At 36.8% G+C, this 18,930-nt stretch overlaps 1 protein-coding gene across 1 annotated transcript in view; it reads left to right on the top strand.

Annotated features, from left to right (window-relative positions):
• Positions 1-10,720, top strand: part of LOC128739999 (myocardin-related transcription factor B) — a 121,493-nt gene extending 110,773 nt beyond the window's left edge. Inside the window, exons 3-4 of the mRNA XM_053835508.1 lie at positions 7,892-7,957; positions 8,019-10,720. Of these exons, the coding sequence (XP_053691483.1) occupies positions 7,892-7,957; positions 8,019-10,720 (2,768 nt within the window). The remainder of the gene's footprint in view (positions 1-7,891; positions 7,958-8,018) is intronic.
• Positions 10,721-18,930: the final 8,210 nt, after the last annotated feature.

Genomic DNA, 18,930 nt, shown 5'->3' with positions numbered 1-18,930 from the left:
CCGGTAGGGGTGGTGATTGTCGGCTTTGCGGATGACATCACCTTGGAAGTCTACGGTGAATCTATCAGAGAGGTCGATTTAATGGCTGCCCACTCTATAAGCATTGAAGATTGGATGCGATCCAGGAAACTGGACCTAGCGCATCATGAAACGGAGGTTATCGTGGCGAACAACCGCAAGTCGGTGCAACAAGCAAATATCAGCGTCGGGGACTGCACTATTTCGTCAACGCGGTCCTTAAACTCCTAGGAGTCATGGTCGACGACAAACTCAAGTTCGGGAGCCACATCGACTATGCCTGCAAGAAGGCTTCCACGGCTATTTCGGCATTGTCTCGTATGATGTCTAATAGCTCTGCGGTATATGGCAGCAAGCGAAGGCTATTAGCCAACGTGGTCCAGTCCAGATATGGCGGGCCGGTGTGGTCATCGGCGCACAGAGGAGTAACTAGGGCAAAAAGCTGGCCAAGCTGGTCTTCTAATATAATATATATTTTTTTATATGCTTAAATAGATGCTGCACAAAGTACTCTTAGTCAAAACACGTAGAAACATACCTGTAAGTTTTGGCAGGTGTACAAACATTGACAATATTTGAAACATTTTTCAAGCATCGGGAAACGGATTTCATCAGAAATAAACAAAAAGGTTAACAAAGGATATTTATCAAAACATAGGTTTATCATAAGTAATTCTAACTGGTTTGTAGGAAGAGAATTTAAAATTTTGAAAATATGACTTGTTTTAAATAGTTTTGTCAAACAACTATTTTTTTGCAATTTTGTGCTTTTTCAATGGTAAAAAAGTTATCAAATCTTGGAGAATCTGGTGATATATTCTATGGAGGAATGAATCTTTGTGGTATTCTGAACAAATCGGTACGTAAAGCTTATCCGGAAACGTCCGGACTGGCATTTGCGACCCTTTTGAAAATTATATGTTTCACATTGTTTTCAAGGAAATATCGACAATTCGCATCTAGTTGCGTACTTTTGTGCAAGATAATTCACCTTGAGTGCAATGGGCACACTAGCTATACTACATGTCTAGGGATTACGAGGCCTGTTCTCCAGATGTGTCACTTATTGAATCAACATTCCCATTCAACAAAATTCGCTGACAAAAATAGTAGGAAAAATGTTAGTTGAGTAAGGACGGTAAAGTATGTTATAGCATGTGTGGCGTGATTGTTATTAGACAAATTGCATAACAGAGGCTTTATATCACAGAGAAGACATCTGCGTTGATGTAGTGTCGCAGAATCAGTCTACTCCGCTATCAACAATTTGGTATTAACCAATATCATTTTTTTTATATTAATCAGAAACAAACAAGATACTCATTGATTTGCTCATGCATTTGTAGGTTTTGAAGAAGGCTGCAAAATAGTGACTAGAAGAAAAGCATAATCTGCACTGATAACTGAATTGAAATGACTAATAATGGCACCAGTTTGTTACAAAATTAACTATTTTTACGTTTCACTTCATATTCGAGCGAAATATTACCCAATACATGAGAAAATAATTTTGGCCAGCTTTTTGCCCTAGTTACTCCTCTGTGCGGCACCCAAATACCAAAATGTGCGTAAGAGTGGCGAGTGCGTATCGCACAGTTTCACATGACGCAATCTGCGTCTTAGCGGGTATGATGCCTATTGGTATCATCATCAGCGAGGACTTAGAGTGCTTCAACCAACATGCAACTAGAGGCATATGGAGTACCACAAGATCGGCCTCGATGACCACATGGCAGCGGGCATGGTCTAATTCCATAAAAGGCCGCTGGACACATCGACTTATCCCGGAACTACCCGGGTGGGCCAACAGGCGCCACGGCGAAGTCAACTTTCACCTGACACAAATTCTGTCATGGCATGGTTGTTTTAGACAGTATCTGCACAAGTTTGGGCATGCGGAGTCCCCCGCGTGTCCGAATGCATGGACGTTGAGGAAACTGCAGAACATGCTTTCTTCATATGCCTTCGTTTCGCGGCCGTGAGAAGCAACATGATGGCAGTGAGCGGACAGGACACTACTCCGGATAACTTAGTCCAAAGGATGTGTTCTAGCTCGGATGTTTGGGGAGCGGTCAATGCGGCTGCTACCCAGATCGTACTTGAGCTACAAAACCGCTGGAGAGCCGATCAACGGCGAATAAACAGCCTAACTACCATAGTCCAGTAGTTATCTAAGAGTGTGAGTTAAGCACAATAGCCCCTCCCTGAAGTAATACCGATAAGGTGGTGCCAGGGGGGATTGAGGCTGGAGACTCGAGTAGGGTTTTAGTGGATCTGGATCCTCACGCCCCAGTAGGGGGGTCGGGATACCAAACCCCACTCCCTGAGTTGTCTTCTCAGGTGTATAATAGAAGATTTCCCTACTCGTTAAAAAATAAGACTTTTGGGCCATATAATCATCTACCTTAAAAAAAAATTCATCAATTTGCGAGATGGGCTTTTTTGAAAATCGAATTTTAGTTTTTTTTGTTTTTAGCTTTTTTTTAGTGTAAAAATGATTTATATTTGTTTGTTTGTTTGTTTTAAAAAATTCCGAAAAATTTGTATACAGCATTTTTTTGTAGTATAATTTTCGAAAATACTGAAATACCATTTTTTCCGGAAAAGTTTTTGTTAGAAACTTTTTTCCCTTAAATATGCCCATTTTGCGATATATGGAAGAATTGTAGGTCATTATCTATCTTCAAAAAAAATTTCATGAATTTCTGAGACGGTATTTTTTGGAAAATCCATTTTTGGTTTTTAAAATGCTTTTTTCTAAGTGTAGAAATTATTTTTACTTTTTTTCAGTATTTTTTTATGAAAATTTAGAAGATTTTCTAAGGCTGTGAACCATTTCGCGAATTTTTTAACTTTGTTTTTTAAAATGTGACAGTTTGATATTTATTTCAGCTTCTGTCGAAAATAACCCTGCTCTGAAGCATGGTTGTTTTTGACAGTTCGATGGTTATTCTGAGAGCCACTGAGATATCACAGGTGAGGAAGAGCTTCGATGTGTTTCACTGGTTTTTCGTTGCATTTTTATACCAATATATGGATGCTTATCGTATAATGAATTTGTTTATTCAACCCAGGTTCAAATGAGATGAATTTTATCTATCAACGTCAAAAATTCATCCAGAGCCAACCCGGGCTGTCTAAACCAACCCATCGACATCTCTATATCGAACTGCAGTAAACGTCAGCGACAGCATGTTCGGGGCTCAAAATTTGACAGCGTGCCCAAATCAGACTGCTGGCAGTTGAGTGAAACGCAGTGCTGACATGCTATCTCATTTTCGCACACACGAGATGTTGGCGGCGAAAACATGGTTGTCTGCCGATGGGGTGGTCTAAACAAATTCGCTATTACCGAAACATATTTTCATCTTCACCTTACATGCTCTCATTGAGCAAAACAACTATCAATCTGTCAAATATGAAATGGTTCGCATTCTGAACATCTCGGGTATTTTTTCATTTTGACGTATCTGACAATGAGAGGTTCTCTTCGTGTCTCCTCTCTTCCGCTGCAGCGCTGTTTACAGTGATACTAATGCATTTTGATACATCAGCTTTGCATGAATCGGATGCCGGAGTCACTAGCTAGCCAAATGCTTTGAAAATTTTCTTTTCAATGCATTAGTATCGCCGTAAAAAGCGGAAGAGAGGAGACACGAAGAGAATCTCTCATTGTCAGATACGATGAAATGAAAAAGTACTCAAGAACTGATTTTAACCACTCGAGGAGAAATAACTAGCAAACTGTTAAACTTTAACTGAAAAGTTAAAAATTTCGCGAAATGGTTCACAGCCTAAAAGTCACCCATAAATCATCTTTTTGTAGGTCCTATCATATTCAAGTTATATTTTTTACTAGCTGACCCGACAAACTTCGTATTGTCACAAATTAAACTGCCCGGTCAACATTGTTACATAACATTAACCAGATTGTTACGTAACTGGGTTATGATGTGACGTTGAAGTTACGTAACCTGAGAGTAACAGGATGGTTGAAATTTCCCACTTTTTTACATAACATTGTTATATTACAATGTAACATTGCGATAATGTTTATGATGTGACGTTGAAGTTACGTAACCTGAGAGTAACAGGATGGTTGAAATTTCCCACTTTTTTACATAACATTGTTATATTACAATGTAACATTGCGCTAATGTTTATTATGTGACGTTGAAGTTACGTAACCTAAGAGTAACAGGATGGTTGAAATTTTCCACTTTTTTACATAACATTGTTACATTACAATGTAAAATTGCGATAATGTTTATGTAACATTGCGATAACATTAAAACAATGTAACGTTACGTTGCATTATTGCCATTGTTATGTAACAATCCTATTATTTCTGTTATGTAACAATATAAATGTTTTTGTAACGTCTCAAAAAATACTTAATTGTAACACCTTGCAACTTAACTGTAACAGTATTATTATACTTGCACCAGAATGTATGTACAGCCTCGAAAATACTATGCGAATTGACTAACTGCTAACAAGTGCACTTAAAAGCTGATCATAAAATCACGCAGTTTACGATCAGCTTGCAAGCGCATTTGCTAGCAGCTACATAGTCAATTCGCCTTGTATTTTCGAGACTTTACATACATTCAGGCCTCCGTCACCAATCTTTGTTCTTTAAATGATCGACAAATAAAAAATACATTTAGATTCCAAATCATTTATTATTCGATTCCTTTTAATTCATGTAGGGCAGATGCTCCAGTAGTTGTGGTATTGTGAGTTTCTTTGAAAGTTATCCACCACGCAACCCAAAAATGAAATGCTCTTTCATAGTTTCCGGGTCGATTTTGATATTATTGGATGAAAATACACAGAAATTATAAAGTTTTAGTTACGTTTGGCGTCACCGTTCTATGAACAACATGTTTGTTCACAACATTCTGGCAATAGTTCTAGCGCGGTGTTTCCTTTAGATCTCGTTTAACTTTGGGCAAAGCTCCCAATAGTACCTGTAGTGGTGGAAACTTGAAATATTCCGTTATTTTTGCAGATTTTGGTACAGTTTGACAATTATCGAACTACCAGTACCAGTTTTATTTGGTCAGTATCAAACGTCACACGCAGTACCTGGTAAGTCGCAAGGGCCTGCATAGTGTCGTCGTCCCGCCAGTAAAAACAAAGTTAGATTAAACTTCTCGGTCAGGTGTTCTACAGTAGACGAAGGAAGAGGCACAATTTGTGTCTAAAAATAACCCAACCCATGTCGCTAGCTTAATAAGGGGAGTTTGCAGTCTCCTTTTGTCCAGCACCTCTGTGGTGAACACACGGTGTTCAACACTGAAAGTAACACAATGTTGTGGTTAAGTAACACAGAAGTAACATTGTAATGTTACAAAGTTATCAAAATTTGACGTAACATTTAAATAAAAAATGGTAGCACTGTTACGTTAAAATGTTACCTGTACGTTACGTAACAAGAACATTAAGTTTGTAATGTAACAAACTTGATGTTATCGTTACATAACCTTCAGGTAACATTTTAACGTAACAATGCTACCATTTTTTTATTTAAATGTTACGTCAAATTTTGATAACTTTGTTACATTACAATGTTACTTCTGTGTTACATAACAGCAACATTGTGTTACATTCAGTGTTGACCGGGTGTGTTGTACATAAATCGTGTATCACGGATGACCTTTGTCATAATCTCGAGTTTCGCAAGTTTCTGGGGACTTCATGGGTGTTTTAATATACAAATTTTTCTCACAGTAAAGTAGAAAATAACTCCCCCCATTGCTTAGCCTGATAAAATAAAGCGGATAGCATTTAAATATTCGCCATCATTACAAACCATTTCGACCATAACGCGAAACAGTTGACCTCAGTTCTCAGTTGACCATAACGCGAAATATAGTTTCGCAAAATATCATTTCGCGATAAACCTTACGCGGGATATACCATTTCACGGAAAATCTTTTCGTAGAAAGTACCATTTCGCAGGGGTGACCCAACTGAAGGAAAGTAGTAGAGGTCAGTAGATCTAGGGAAATAAATAAACCTAGATAGAGGTGATCTCCATGGGGGGCTGCCCCTCCCGCAGAGGCCGGCGCTTCCGACGGCAAGTCGCCGGCAACACTCGCGGCCTGTGTCTGTCTCGGCCTGAATTATCTAATGTTACTATTGATAGTTTCTGGTGATCTTGTTATTGACTAATGTTTTATGAAAGAGTCTAAAACTTCTCGAGTTCGATTAGTTTTTAAGTTACGCAAAAATTTGTTTTATTTGTAAGAGAGTCCTTATCCCCCTACCACAGGGGTGAGGGGTCTCAAACCATCATAAAAAAGTTCCTGCCTTCAAACCCCCCCAATGCCAAATTTGGTTTCATTTGCTTGATTAGTTCTCTAGTTATAAGGATATTTGTATTTCATTTGTATAGGAGCCCCCCCACTATTGAAGGGGGGACGGGACATAATTCCCCTCAAAAAGAGGGGAGGGGTCTCAATTCACCATAGAAAAAAAATTGCCTGCACAAACACCCACATGCTAAATTTGGTTCCATTTGCTTGATTAGTTCTGGAGTTATGAGGAAATTTGTATTTCATTTGTATGGACGCCCCCCTCCTAAAATGTGAAGAGGTTCTAATTCATCATAGAAAATATTTTTGCCTCCAAAAACACCCACATACCAAATTTGGTTCTATTTGCTTGATTAGTTCCCGAGTTATGAGGAAATTTGTATTTTATTTGTATAGGAGCCCCCCCTCCTAAAGTGGGGAGAGGTTCTAACTCATCATAACAAAAATTCTTGCCTCCAAAAACACCTACATGCCAAATTTGGTTCCATTTGCTTGATTAGTTCTCGAGTTATGAGGACATTTGTATTTCGTTTGTACAGGAGCCCCCCTCCTAAAGTGGGGAGGGGTCCCAATTCATCATAGAAAAAAATTTTGTCTCCAAAAACACACACATGCCAAATTCGGTTCCATTTGCTTGATTAGTTCTCGAGTTATGAGGTAATTTGTATTTCATTTTTACAGAAGCCCCCCCTCTTCATCTGAGGAGGGGTCCTAATTCACCAAAGAAAATTTTCTTGTCCTCGAAAACTTTCACATGCCAAATTTGGTTCCATTTGCTTGACCGCTTCTCGAGTTATGAGGAAATTTGTATGGAGCCCCCCCCCCTCTTAAAGGGGAGAGGAGTTATAATTCCCCTTTTTTTAAGAGACTGCCTATTTAGCATTCCCTTTATAAAGAGGGCAATTCCCCTTATAAAGAGGGGAGGGGTCTCAATTTACTATAGAATAAATTCTTGTCACCGAAAACACCCACATGCCAAATTTTGTTCTATTTGCTTGATTAGTTCTCGAGTTATGCAGAAATTTGTGCTTCATTTGTATGGGAGCCCCCCCTCTTAGTGGAGGGAGGGGTCCCTAACCATCACTAAAACCTTTCCTGCCCCAAAAACCTATACATGCAAATTTTCACGCCGATTGGTGCAGTAGTTTTCGATTCTATAAGGAACATACGGACAGACAGACAGACAGAAATCCTTTTTTATAGGTATAGATAATAAAAAAAAAATTAAACCCTTTTCAAAAGTTAGCCTAGATCAATTTTCGAAAAACTAAGTATGCAAAGTTGCTTATTTACATGAACTCTTTACACACCAAAAAGTTTCATTGAAATCTGAGAGGGTGCTGCCAACCCCATTGACGAGTTGGTTTGAAATTCGTCGATATACTAAGTTGCTTATTCACATTAACTTTTCACACAAATAAAATTACGTTGAATTTTGAGAGGGTGCTGCCAGCCCAAAGATCTATATGAAAATTATATCAAAAATCTAAAATACAAGTTTACGATAGATTAAGTTATATAATTTGCTAAATGTCACTTTTATCTTTCAGCTTTAAAAGTAAAACTCCTTGTCAGAAGAACGGTAAACCAACTGGTAGAACAAGGAATAATGCCTTGTAAGCGCTAATACTAATAACAAATTTTATTTTTATATTTAACGCATGTCATTTATTGTAGCTCTGAAAACATCTCCAGCAATTTATGAGCAACAGCGGCAACTTGAAAGGGCCAAAACTGGCGATTTGCTCAAAGCTAAAATAAAACAAAGACCGGATAGAATAGAGCTCGAAAGGCGACATATTTTGGAACATCAGGAAGGCAATATTGACCCCAGTCTGGCGGAAAAAAAAAGAATGTTAGAAAAAGCTTTGTTAGTAGATCATCTGAATTCTAAGATATCCCATCGACCAGGGCCATTGGAACTAATTGAAAAAAATATACTGCATGCAGAAGAGCCAATAGAACGAATAGTAAAAGAGGGCCTTGTAAACTACACGTCTACTGATGAAGCTGCATCGTTATTAAGCCCGGAAAGCATGGTTTGCATTGAAGAAGATTCTTTGAGTTCCGAAGGTGAAACCCAGAATTTGCATAAAATTGGGCCTATTAATGTAGTATTCTTAGCACAGCCGCAAGGAACAATAGCTGTGGATACTCTAATAGCTACGTCATCGTTTGAGCTGGACCCTTTGAATGGTGAATCAGGAAAATCGAATAGTTGTAACACGCTGGTAGGGTCTGAAATATGTGCCAGAATAGAAAATACTATCGAAGGCTCTAGAAAAAACAACTGCGGTTCATTGAAAGCTGATATAAAAGAAAAGAGTAAGAAAAAAAATAAACATAAAGCTATATCTAAGGCTCGCTCAATCAAATTTCACGAATATAAAGGACCCCCGAATGCACACAAGCATTCATCCATGCCACATGAAAATGGGGAGACAAACTATCAGCTTATAATGAAGCAGCAATATTTGCTAGAATATTTAGAAGAGATTTGCAAACATCCGCCGGTGTTACCAGCGAGTTCTAAAATGTCATTTTCTGCTCTGGCCAAGGAGAAGGATACAAGCTCATCCATTCAAGGAAATGAACCGACCTCATCCTTAAAAATGCCTCCAGATCCGATAACTGAAGTTCTGAATAAACTGAAAGTTTTTCAATTGAAACGTTACTGTAAAAAGTATAATTTACCAGTATCCGGATCAAAATCGACCCTTGTTGATCGATTGAAACCTTATTTGCATCTAATGGAAATAAATCGTGATTTCGAAGGAAAAAATGACGTAGAGGTGCTAGCCGCTGGAAGCTCGCCTATACAGAAAAATAATGAAGCGGTTGAAGAAAATCTTTTAAAAGAACAACAAAAACGAATTGCAGAACTTCAAAAACAATTGAAAAAGAGTCAAGAAGAGTTGGAACAGATAAAGCTAATACAAATGCATTCTCACCAGGACTGTACGACTAAGCTGCTAAACCATAGTGCTGATGTACTTATGGAGCCCAAAACAGAAACAGTTATATCGAACGACTATAGAAATGATGGAGATAATATAACACCAATGCATACAGGAAACATTCTATCCGATATGGATATTAAGATTACAGTACATATTGATCCTAATTCTGCAACTAATGACATGCGTCCTAAAATCGATCAAGAATTTACTAATAACGAAATACTTTTAAATGTTATAGACCATCAGCACAGCGAAATAGATACTAATGAAACACATCAAAAACAATGGAGAGCCCATGCTGTTAATGACAGTATTATTTCATGCGGCAGTAATTCGTCGGAAAAAATGGAGGAGTTTGCGTCTAATAACGAGACTCTCGATAAATTGTTGGGGCAAGTTCAGCCAGGTATTCCAAATTCAATCGATAAAAATAAGCAAGGCTTTAAGCCTGCTGATGTTATTTCAATTCCGATCAGTGATATGACTAGTTCCGTCAACAGTAAGTCATTAGACGATTGCAATTTGCATAGTCCCTTGGTTTTGAATGATTACAATGATGTAAATTTATTAGATTTCCATATGCACATTGATGATACCTGCGATAATGGACTTGTAATTCCTCATCCAGAGGTAACGCAGTTTTCAAATATACCAATTAAGCAGTCGGTTCTCAATAATGATAATTCGAGGAAAATTCGCTTCGAGACTAATATTGGTACTGATAGCAATAATTCTTTACATGAAAGTGGGACAGATAAAGATATTTTCAGCAATTTTGATGGTCTCCATTTTGTAAACAGTGAAATCTATTCTCATCATCGTAATGGGATGGACATGCAAGACTCACAAAAATCTAAAATAACCGATGCTGTGCATGATGTCAACAAAAACTATAGTACCAACTGTCCGGATTCAACGAATTGTTTGCTTGACTCGCCCCAAAATCAAATAATACGATTTCCATTGTTGCCTAGTACGTCGTCGAATGCCAAACGATTGGGTTGGCTTTCTTGCAACTCTCATTATGATAGTAATAAAAGAAAACAAATTCAAACCGATAGCTTGCATGAAAATGACCAGGTTATTGGAAATCGCCTAAATATGTCACAAGAAAAACAAAATCTTGTCAGGTTTAGCTTTGATGATACAGAAAAACGTAATAGGCATGAAATGTCTGTTAGTTTTAACGGCAACAACAATGTACAAGTCGGCCATGTCAGTCCAATGGATTTTGATAGCTTACTCTCAAACATTGATCTATCAATAACAAATCAGAATTGTGATCGAGGATTACTTGATGGAAGTCAGGAAAAACTGTTATATGAACTTCAGCCAAATAGTTTACTTGATTACTTAAATGATGATTTCGGTATGCAAAATGATTCAATAACATGCGAAATAAATCATACCAGTTACTAAACTGAGTGAATATAGTTTTATTCTAACGTCTTTACGAATCCATGTATGTAACGTTAGGGTGATTTATCTATTTTGGACAGGTGTTACGTGCACTTTATTTTGAATATTTACGGCCAAATCAAATGGAAATGTCCTAAATAGAGTACACGTTACGCCTGTCCAAAATAGATAAATCATCCTATTGTTCTAATCGCCCAATTTCCTGGGCTGATTAACAGTTTTCCCAGCGAAGGTACAGGTTCTCAAGATTTAGCGACCGAGCAATAACTAACGCAACGGAACCGACTGTTGTTGAGGGACAAAGACTAATTTCATACTACTTCTCGGTCTTTCCTATCTTCTGCTAGTTGCCTTACTACTGAGCGATTCCAGAGAGTTTCGCAAAACGATTTTAATTTGTCATTTTTGATTTAGCTGAAACTTTGCATAGATATTTTCCTTAAAAACCCCGAATTAATCCACCTAGCGGCGTGATCTAGCCTTTCTACTGCCACAATAATCATCATTTAATTTCTCAGGAACATTTATAATTAACTTCACTATATTTTTAAATATCCGTTGCGTATTCCTCAAAAACTTTACTTGCCATTAAAATTCACAACCTATTGCGTACAATAATTATATTTTCTTTCCTTGGGTGCAGAAATACTTGTAAGCGTCACGTATGTTGATGAACACCTTATTTAGTTTTATAATATTTACGCGATTTATAGAAACATAATGTAAACACAAAAGATAATTTTGCAGACTTAAATGAATACATATAGAAAATTAGAAATTAACCCTGTAACGGGTCTACAGACGGCCTTAACTTTCGGGCTTCAGAGCCACATATGAAACTTGTTTTGAATTGACAATATGAAATATGTGTTCATAGCAGATATTTTGATATTAATACCATGCGTTCAAAAGTTAGCATCTTTGAAAAACAAGAGTTCAGAAAAATTATTATTATATTTCGTTTTTGAAGAAAAAGGATACCTACAACAAAATGATTGATTGCTTGGCTTCAATTTTGCAATTTATCTGAATTAGAAAAAATAACTGAATAGAGCATTAGATATGAAAAAGAGAAATGGAACTATTGCTTAGCTGGCACTCCTTCAGATAATTATTTTTGCATGAAAATCAAAACTTAAGCTTCTTTTGAATGTACTTTCATGAAAAGATAGTCATTAGCTTGATCGCATCGTTTTTACAATGTTTCCCGTTAGAGGATTAGGAAAACAAGATGAGGTCGAATAGTGCGAAAGCTGCACCATAAACATGCTTGAGAATGGAAAATATGATCGATATGATTTCCAGTGCTTGTCAATTCGATCTATTTATTAAAATATGGTATATGACATAAGATTTCTGTCTTTTAAAATGTCACTACCGAAAAGAAATCGTACAAAATTAGTACCGTACAATGTTTTCCTTTTATTTTTCATATAAAATTTCTAAGCTCTAGTATCTATTGATTGGAAAGATCATCTATTGATGCGCAAAAGTTGTTTGAAATTTATATACGTTTATTTGGAAAAATCAACTCACTAGTATTTTTAATCCTATACACCACTATACCTATATGCTTAAATTAACTGCTTTTTTCGCTTTTTGCTTTTGCTGTACAATTGTGAGTATGAGTAGCAGCAAGTGAAAAAAATGACAATTGTAATCTGAAATCAAAGAAAAGAAAAAATTGAATCCCACTATTTAATATTTATTTGCAACAGATACGTAGTTCGCCTGCAGGTCGTGCTTCATCAGTGTCCTATTTCAAAGCGTATATGTATCTGTCGCGAATAAATATTAAATAGTGGAATTTAGTCGGTAAAAGTTTTTTCTTTTCTTTAATTTCAGAGTTTGTATTCCACTAAAAGGCTTCAAAAACTTTAGACAATTGACGTGTTTCTCACTTTCCTTGAATTTCAATGCAAATTTAAAAATTGCAAATTGTCATCACATACATACACACTTACAAACATACATACACACATACATACATACATACATACATACATACATACATACATACATACATACATAAACACACACATTGAATACAATCAACATTTGATTGATATGTTATGATTTCACACATTTTGACATTTAAGTGTTAAAGTTTTAATAACTTTTGAATGAACCGTTCAATTTTAAATAACTCGGTTTCGTTTGATAGATCTCAGCAGTAACTATAAGTGTGTGTGTGTCTGTGTGTGTGTGTGTGTGTGTGTGTGTGTGTGTGTGTGTGTGTGTGTGTGTGTGTGTGTGTGTGTGTGTGTGTGTGTGTGTGTGTGTGTGTGTGTGTGTGTGTGTGTGTGTGTGTGTGTGTGTGTGTGTGTGTGTGTGTGTGTGTGTGTGTGTGTGTGTGTGTGTGTGTGTGTGTGTGTGTGTGTGTGTGTGTGTGTGTGTGTGTGTGTGTGTGTGTGTGTGTGTGTGTGTGTGTGTGTGTGTGTGTGTGTGTGTGTGTGTGTGTGTGTGTGTGTGTGTGTGTGTGTGTGTGTGTGTGTGTGTGTGTGTGTGTCTGTCTGTGTGTGTGTGTGTGTGTGTGTGTGTGTGTGTGTGTGTGTGTGTGTGTGTGTGTGTGTGTGTGTGTGTGTGTGTGTGTGTGTGTGTGTGTGTTTGTGTATGTGTGTGTGTGTGTGTGTGTGTTTGTGTATGTGTGTGTGTGTGTGTATGTGTTTGTGTATGTGTGTGTGTATGTGACGCTTTTAATCTCACTCACTTTTCTCGGAGATGGCTGGACCGATTTTAATGTTCTTAGTGTCAAATGAAAGGTCTAGGTGTCCCATTGGTCGCTATTGAATTTCATACTGATCGGACTTCTAGTTCAAAAGTTATGTATAAAAATACGAAAAATATGGGACTTCATTATCTCATAGATCCCTTAACCTTCCGTTACTTGCGCTGTTGTATTTTGTACAACACTGTCGTGTATGTGGGTAGATTTTTATAGGGATCTTATACGCGGTTCGATATATGCGCAGACATAACGGAATTCGAATAATTCTTTGAATAAATATGATTTTTATGGAGGAACATTTGTAAGCGCGAACGCGGTTTTTATTTCTACAAAGAACTGACAGTTTACACTGGAAAAATTATGACGGTTGGATTGCATACATAACAAACACTAGTAGATTTTTGGATGCCATTTTGTTTTAAATTAACAGATCGATGTCAAACCAATATGTATTCTTCAATAAACTTATTATGGACAAAATAACATAATTACTCAATACATTAAGGCTTTAAACTGTTCAGCAAAATTGATGAGCGTAAACCGAAATCGCAGAAATGATACAAGCGGCGTGTGAGGGGTACCGCACTTGGTCCCTACTGGAATTTTCTCTTATTTCTTCATAAGGGAAAATGGTTTCTATATGCAGCAAAGTTATTCAGCAGTTGATGGTCATTCCGCAGGTGTGCAAAAGTTCATAATTTCGTGACTTCACGGCGCTAATGTATGGGCTAGTCTTCTGAATGTGTTCTATCTACGGAATCTGTTTATTTGTATGATCCTGTTTTCAAAAAATGTTTTAGTGGACCAAAAATGCTAGGCTGATGAACGGAAGTATCCAATTTTCACACTATATATCATCATTGTGCAAAAAGCTTTCTAAACATCCTGCCCAAGTAAATCAAAACACCATATCAGCCCTACTTCCTAACCACAGATGCTCTACTTTCTGCCAACAGCAGAAATGTTATGATACTTTATGTGATGAGATGTTTTATGTGAAAAATATCTAAGAAAACATGATAACTGCTAGAAAAAAAATTAATCAATAGCATGCTACATCATTTAGGAACGATAAAAGGATCTTTCCGAATGCAACAACTTGTATAAGGCCGCAATTGTAAGATGTACAATTTACAGCGGGTTTTCGCGCCGCCTGGTAACAAACTTATAAAATTCTATCCCCCAAACGAAAGGTCTTAACCTACTGATTAACTTTGCTGAAGACAGTAACTTTCAATATAGCCAGGATTCCAAGATATTCCGAGATCAAAAGTGTTGTACAAAATACAACGCGCGAGTATCCGTGTTACAAAAGTTGGCGCGAGTAACGGAAGGTTAACCGATTTGAACAAAATTGGTTGCATATAAAAGAGGAGCCTTACAAACTCTTAACTTCCAAATTTCATGACGATTGGACTTGTAGTTTGAAAGTTACATAAAGAAATGTGAAAAAATAGTATTTAAAACCTATTTTTGTAACATTTAAGAATTAATTCAATGAAAAACATCACTCATTTTATTATTATTTGAAAATTACTGCTGAGATCTATCAAACGAAACCGAGTAACACTTAAGCACCGTATATTAAACCATTAAAACGTGTGAAATCAAAACATCAATGAAATGTTGATTGTATTCAATGTGTGCGATGTATGTATGTATGTATGTATGTATGTATGTATGTATGTATGTATGTATGTATGTATGTATGTATGTATGTATGTATGTATGTATGTATGTATGTATGTATGTATGTATGTATGTATGTATGTATGTATGTATGTATGTATGTATGTATGGTTGTATGTATGTATGTATGGTTGTATGTATGTATGTATTGTTGTATGTATGTATGTATTGTTGTATGTATGTATGTATTGTTGTATGTATGTATGTATGGTTGTATGTATGTATGTATGTATGTATGTATGTGTATGCGATGACAATTTGCAATGAAATTCAAGAAAAGTGAGAAACATGTCAATAGTCTGAAGTTTTTGAAGCCTCTTAGTGGAACGAACTCTGAAATAAAAGAAAAGAAAAAAACTTTTACCGATTAAACTGCTCATGGATGCATAGTTGACGTAAAACCAAAATGTTTGTTCGAAATGAATATTCGAGAAACTTAGGAAAATTGAGTTACTCTGCTATTGGTTTCACGTAATTCTAATGGTTGACGTAATTTCCTGCATAATCAATCAGCATAGTAACCTATTTGTTTTTGTAGCTTTACGCCAAGTTATGGGAATAATCGTTCAAAAAACAGTCTGTTTATTCACATAAACTGGCGTTCGCATTTTTTAAACACAATAAATGAGGAATGAATCATAAAACCCCATCAGTCCTGTTTTGATTAATAAACTCTACTAAATAGACAGATTATTTGTTTGAAAAAGTTTATAGCAAAGCTTTAAACATTTTTCACGATAAAAATGCGTTTTCTCAACAATCATGGTGCTGGTCGTTACGTCGACTATGCATCCATGGGCAGTAAATTCCACTATTTAATATTTATTCGCGACAGATACGTATACGCTTTGAAATAAGACACTGATGAAGCCTGCACGTCGTAGGCGAACTACGTATCTGTCGCAAATAAATATTAAATAGTGGGATTCAATCGAAAAGTTTTTTCTTTTCTTTTTTAGATTTCAATTGTTATTTTCTTCACTTGCTGTTACTCACAATTGTACAAGAAAAGCAATAAGCGGAGAAAAGCAGTTAATTTAAGTATATAAGTACCGTGGACCCCCGTTCGTTTGACCGTTTTTAATCTGAACACTTTTTAATTTGAACCTCTTTGGTTTGCACGACGTGCAAATTAAAAATGGTTCAAATGTCATTCTCAACACGACATCATTTCCTTATGCAGACAATGCACATAAGCACGGTTTGTTTGTACTAACCTAGCGTGTTTGTTTTGTTTCACATTCCGTTTTCCCAACGATTATGACCGAAATCCGATCGAAGAATGAAATATTCACTACTTGCAAGTGCGAACTAAATCAAACCACCAAAACAATAACAAAGAGCAGGGCGGCCAATTCATGCAAGTGTCAACATATTTAGGGTTGCCAGTTGTTCAAATTAAAAACTAACCCCGTTAGTTTGCATGAGCAATCGTTCAAACGAACGGGGGTCCACTGTACATATAGTGGTGTATAGGATCAAAATACTAGTGAGTTGATTTTTCCAAATAAATTTATACAAATTTCATACAAATTTTGCGCATTAATAGATGCTCTTTTCAATCCATAGATACTAGAGCTTAGAAATGTTATATGAAAAATAGGAAGTAAACGTTGCACGGTAGTAACTTTGTAAGATTTATTTTCGTTAGTGACATTTTAAAGGACAGATGTCTTATGTCATGTATCATATTTTAATAAATAAATCCAAAATGACAAGCACTGGAAATCATAACGATCATATTTCTCATTATAAAGCATGTTTATGGCGCAGTTTTTGCACTATTTTTCGACCTCATCTTGTTTTCCTAACCCTCTAACATTGTTAAAACGATGTGATCAAGTTAATGACTATCTTTTCATGAAAGTGCATTCAAAAGAAGCTTGATTTTCATGCAAAAATAATTATCTGAAGGAGCGCCAGCTAAGAAAAAGTTCAATTTCTCTTTTTCATATCTAATGCTCTATTCAGTTATTATTCTAATTCAGATATGTTGCAAAATTGAAGCCAAGCAAACTAATAGTAAAATTTTGAGATTAATCATTTTGTTGTAGATATCCTTTTTCTTCAAAAGCGAAGTATAATAATAATCTTTCTGAACTCTTGTTTTTCAAAGATGCTAACTTTTGAACGCATGGTATTAATATCAAAATATCAAAAAAATCTACCCTTTGGGTTAAAACCACTCAAAAAAAAAATATCAAAAAATCTGCTATGAACACTGTAGGGAACATGTCAGGCTAAATGAATTAGCGAGTTAATGAATCTGGATCGATTGAATCATTTGTTTCAGTGCAACTGAAATGCATACATGCATACGGCATTCCGAAAGTTCGAAAGAATGAGAGAACGAACATACATTGTGTAATTCGAATCTCTCACTGGCTTCGTGAGACGAAAAGTACGACAAAGAAAGAGATCGAAGATCATCTGAGACGAGACGCACGGATATGAGAGCAGGGTTGCCACATGCACAGATTATTCTGTGCTTAACAGATATTTGAAAGAAATCGCCTGTACAGAATCTGTATGCATAGAATACAGATTTTCGCCAAATTACACAGATTTAACAGATTTCTGAGCTTTTACATGAGAGTGAAAGAGACGGAAATAGTTAGCAAAATGACTCTCTATCTCTTTCACTCTCATTGTTTTGCATTGGACAGATTTTTGCACAGATATTTTTCCTCGCCGTACAGATTGTCAGATTTTTCCAACAAAAAACACAGAATTATATGTGGCATCCCTGTATGAGAGTATTAATATCGTTCCCGAAACGAGCGCGTCAGTTTTTGGACGAACGTAGATTTGGACGGACGTCTTTTGGTGCGTTGTGCGTGTTTCGGAAATTTAGCGTAGAAAAACGACCAGACACTACATTGGCGCAAGTAACGCTCTCAAAGTGTGAGTATAGTTTTCTCGGCAAAATATTGTGTGCTAAATCGTTACTGAGCTGCGATATAGCATGTGGTATTGAAAAATGAACGGATGCTTGTGCGTATCTGGTGACTTTTTAGACTGTCTCTAGAAGGTTATGAAAATGCGCTTGTGTGCGCGGTTTGAATGCCTCTGAGAGGGCTACGAGTAACGCGCTTGTGTGCGCTTTTTGAACGCCTCTGGGAAGGCTATGTAAATACGCTTGTGTGCGCTGCTTGAATGCCTCCGAGAGGGCTACGAATAATGCGCTTGTGTGCGCTGTTTGAACGCCTCTGGGAAGGCTATGAAAATGCGCTTGTGTGCGCTGCTTGAATGCCTCTGAGGGGGTTACGAATAATGCGCTTGTGTGCGCCGTTTGAACGCCTCTGGGAAAGCTATGAAAATGCGCTTGTATGCGGTTGACGTTGATAATTTTAATGATGTTGACGATTTTGAAGATGATCATTTTGACGGTTTTAATTGCCAATATGCCAATATAATATAATAGGCGATATCAAAAAAGATGCTTGTGCGCGACTAATTTTGTAAACTGCCCCTGTGAGGGCTACATCTTTAGCATTTCCAACTGCTTGCAGCCATGATTTGAACAATTGCGGGAAGGCAGAATCCGTTGTTGAAATAAGCTAGTATGCGTTGTTTGAGCGCCTCTGGGAAGGTTTTGAAAATGCGTTTGTGTGCGAAAGGTCTCCTGAGAGGGACACCTAGTAACGCGATTATATGCCTCTGCGAAGGCTATTTGTCACAACCATTTGATTGTGCAGACATTAGGTAAATATCTATTAGTTATTTACAGAGTATGCCAAGCTTTGGTTTCTGTATATCAGTGTTGCGATTCGAGTATTTGGGAAGGATTGAT

This window comes from Sabethes cyaneus, chromosome 3 (genome assembly GCF_943734655.1).
Source record: "Sabethes cyaneus chromosome 3, idSabCyanKW18_F2, whole genome shotgun sequence".
Taxonomy (NCBI): domain Eukaryota; kingdom Metazoa; phylum Arthropoda; class Insecta; order Diptera; family Culicidae; genus Sabethes; species Sabethes cyaneus.
Note: the sequence above shows the minus strand (reverse complement) of the source record. Positions and strands in the feature narration are given on the sequence as shown.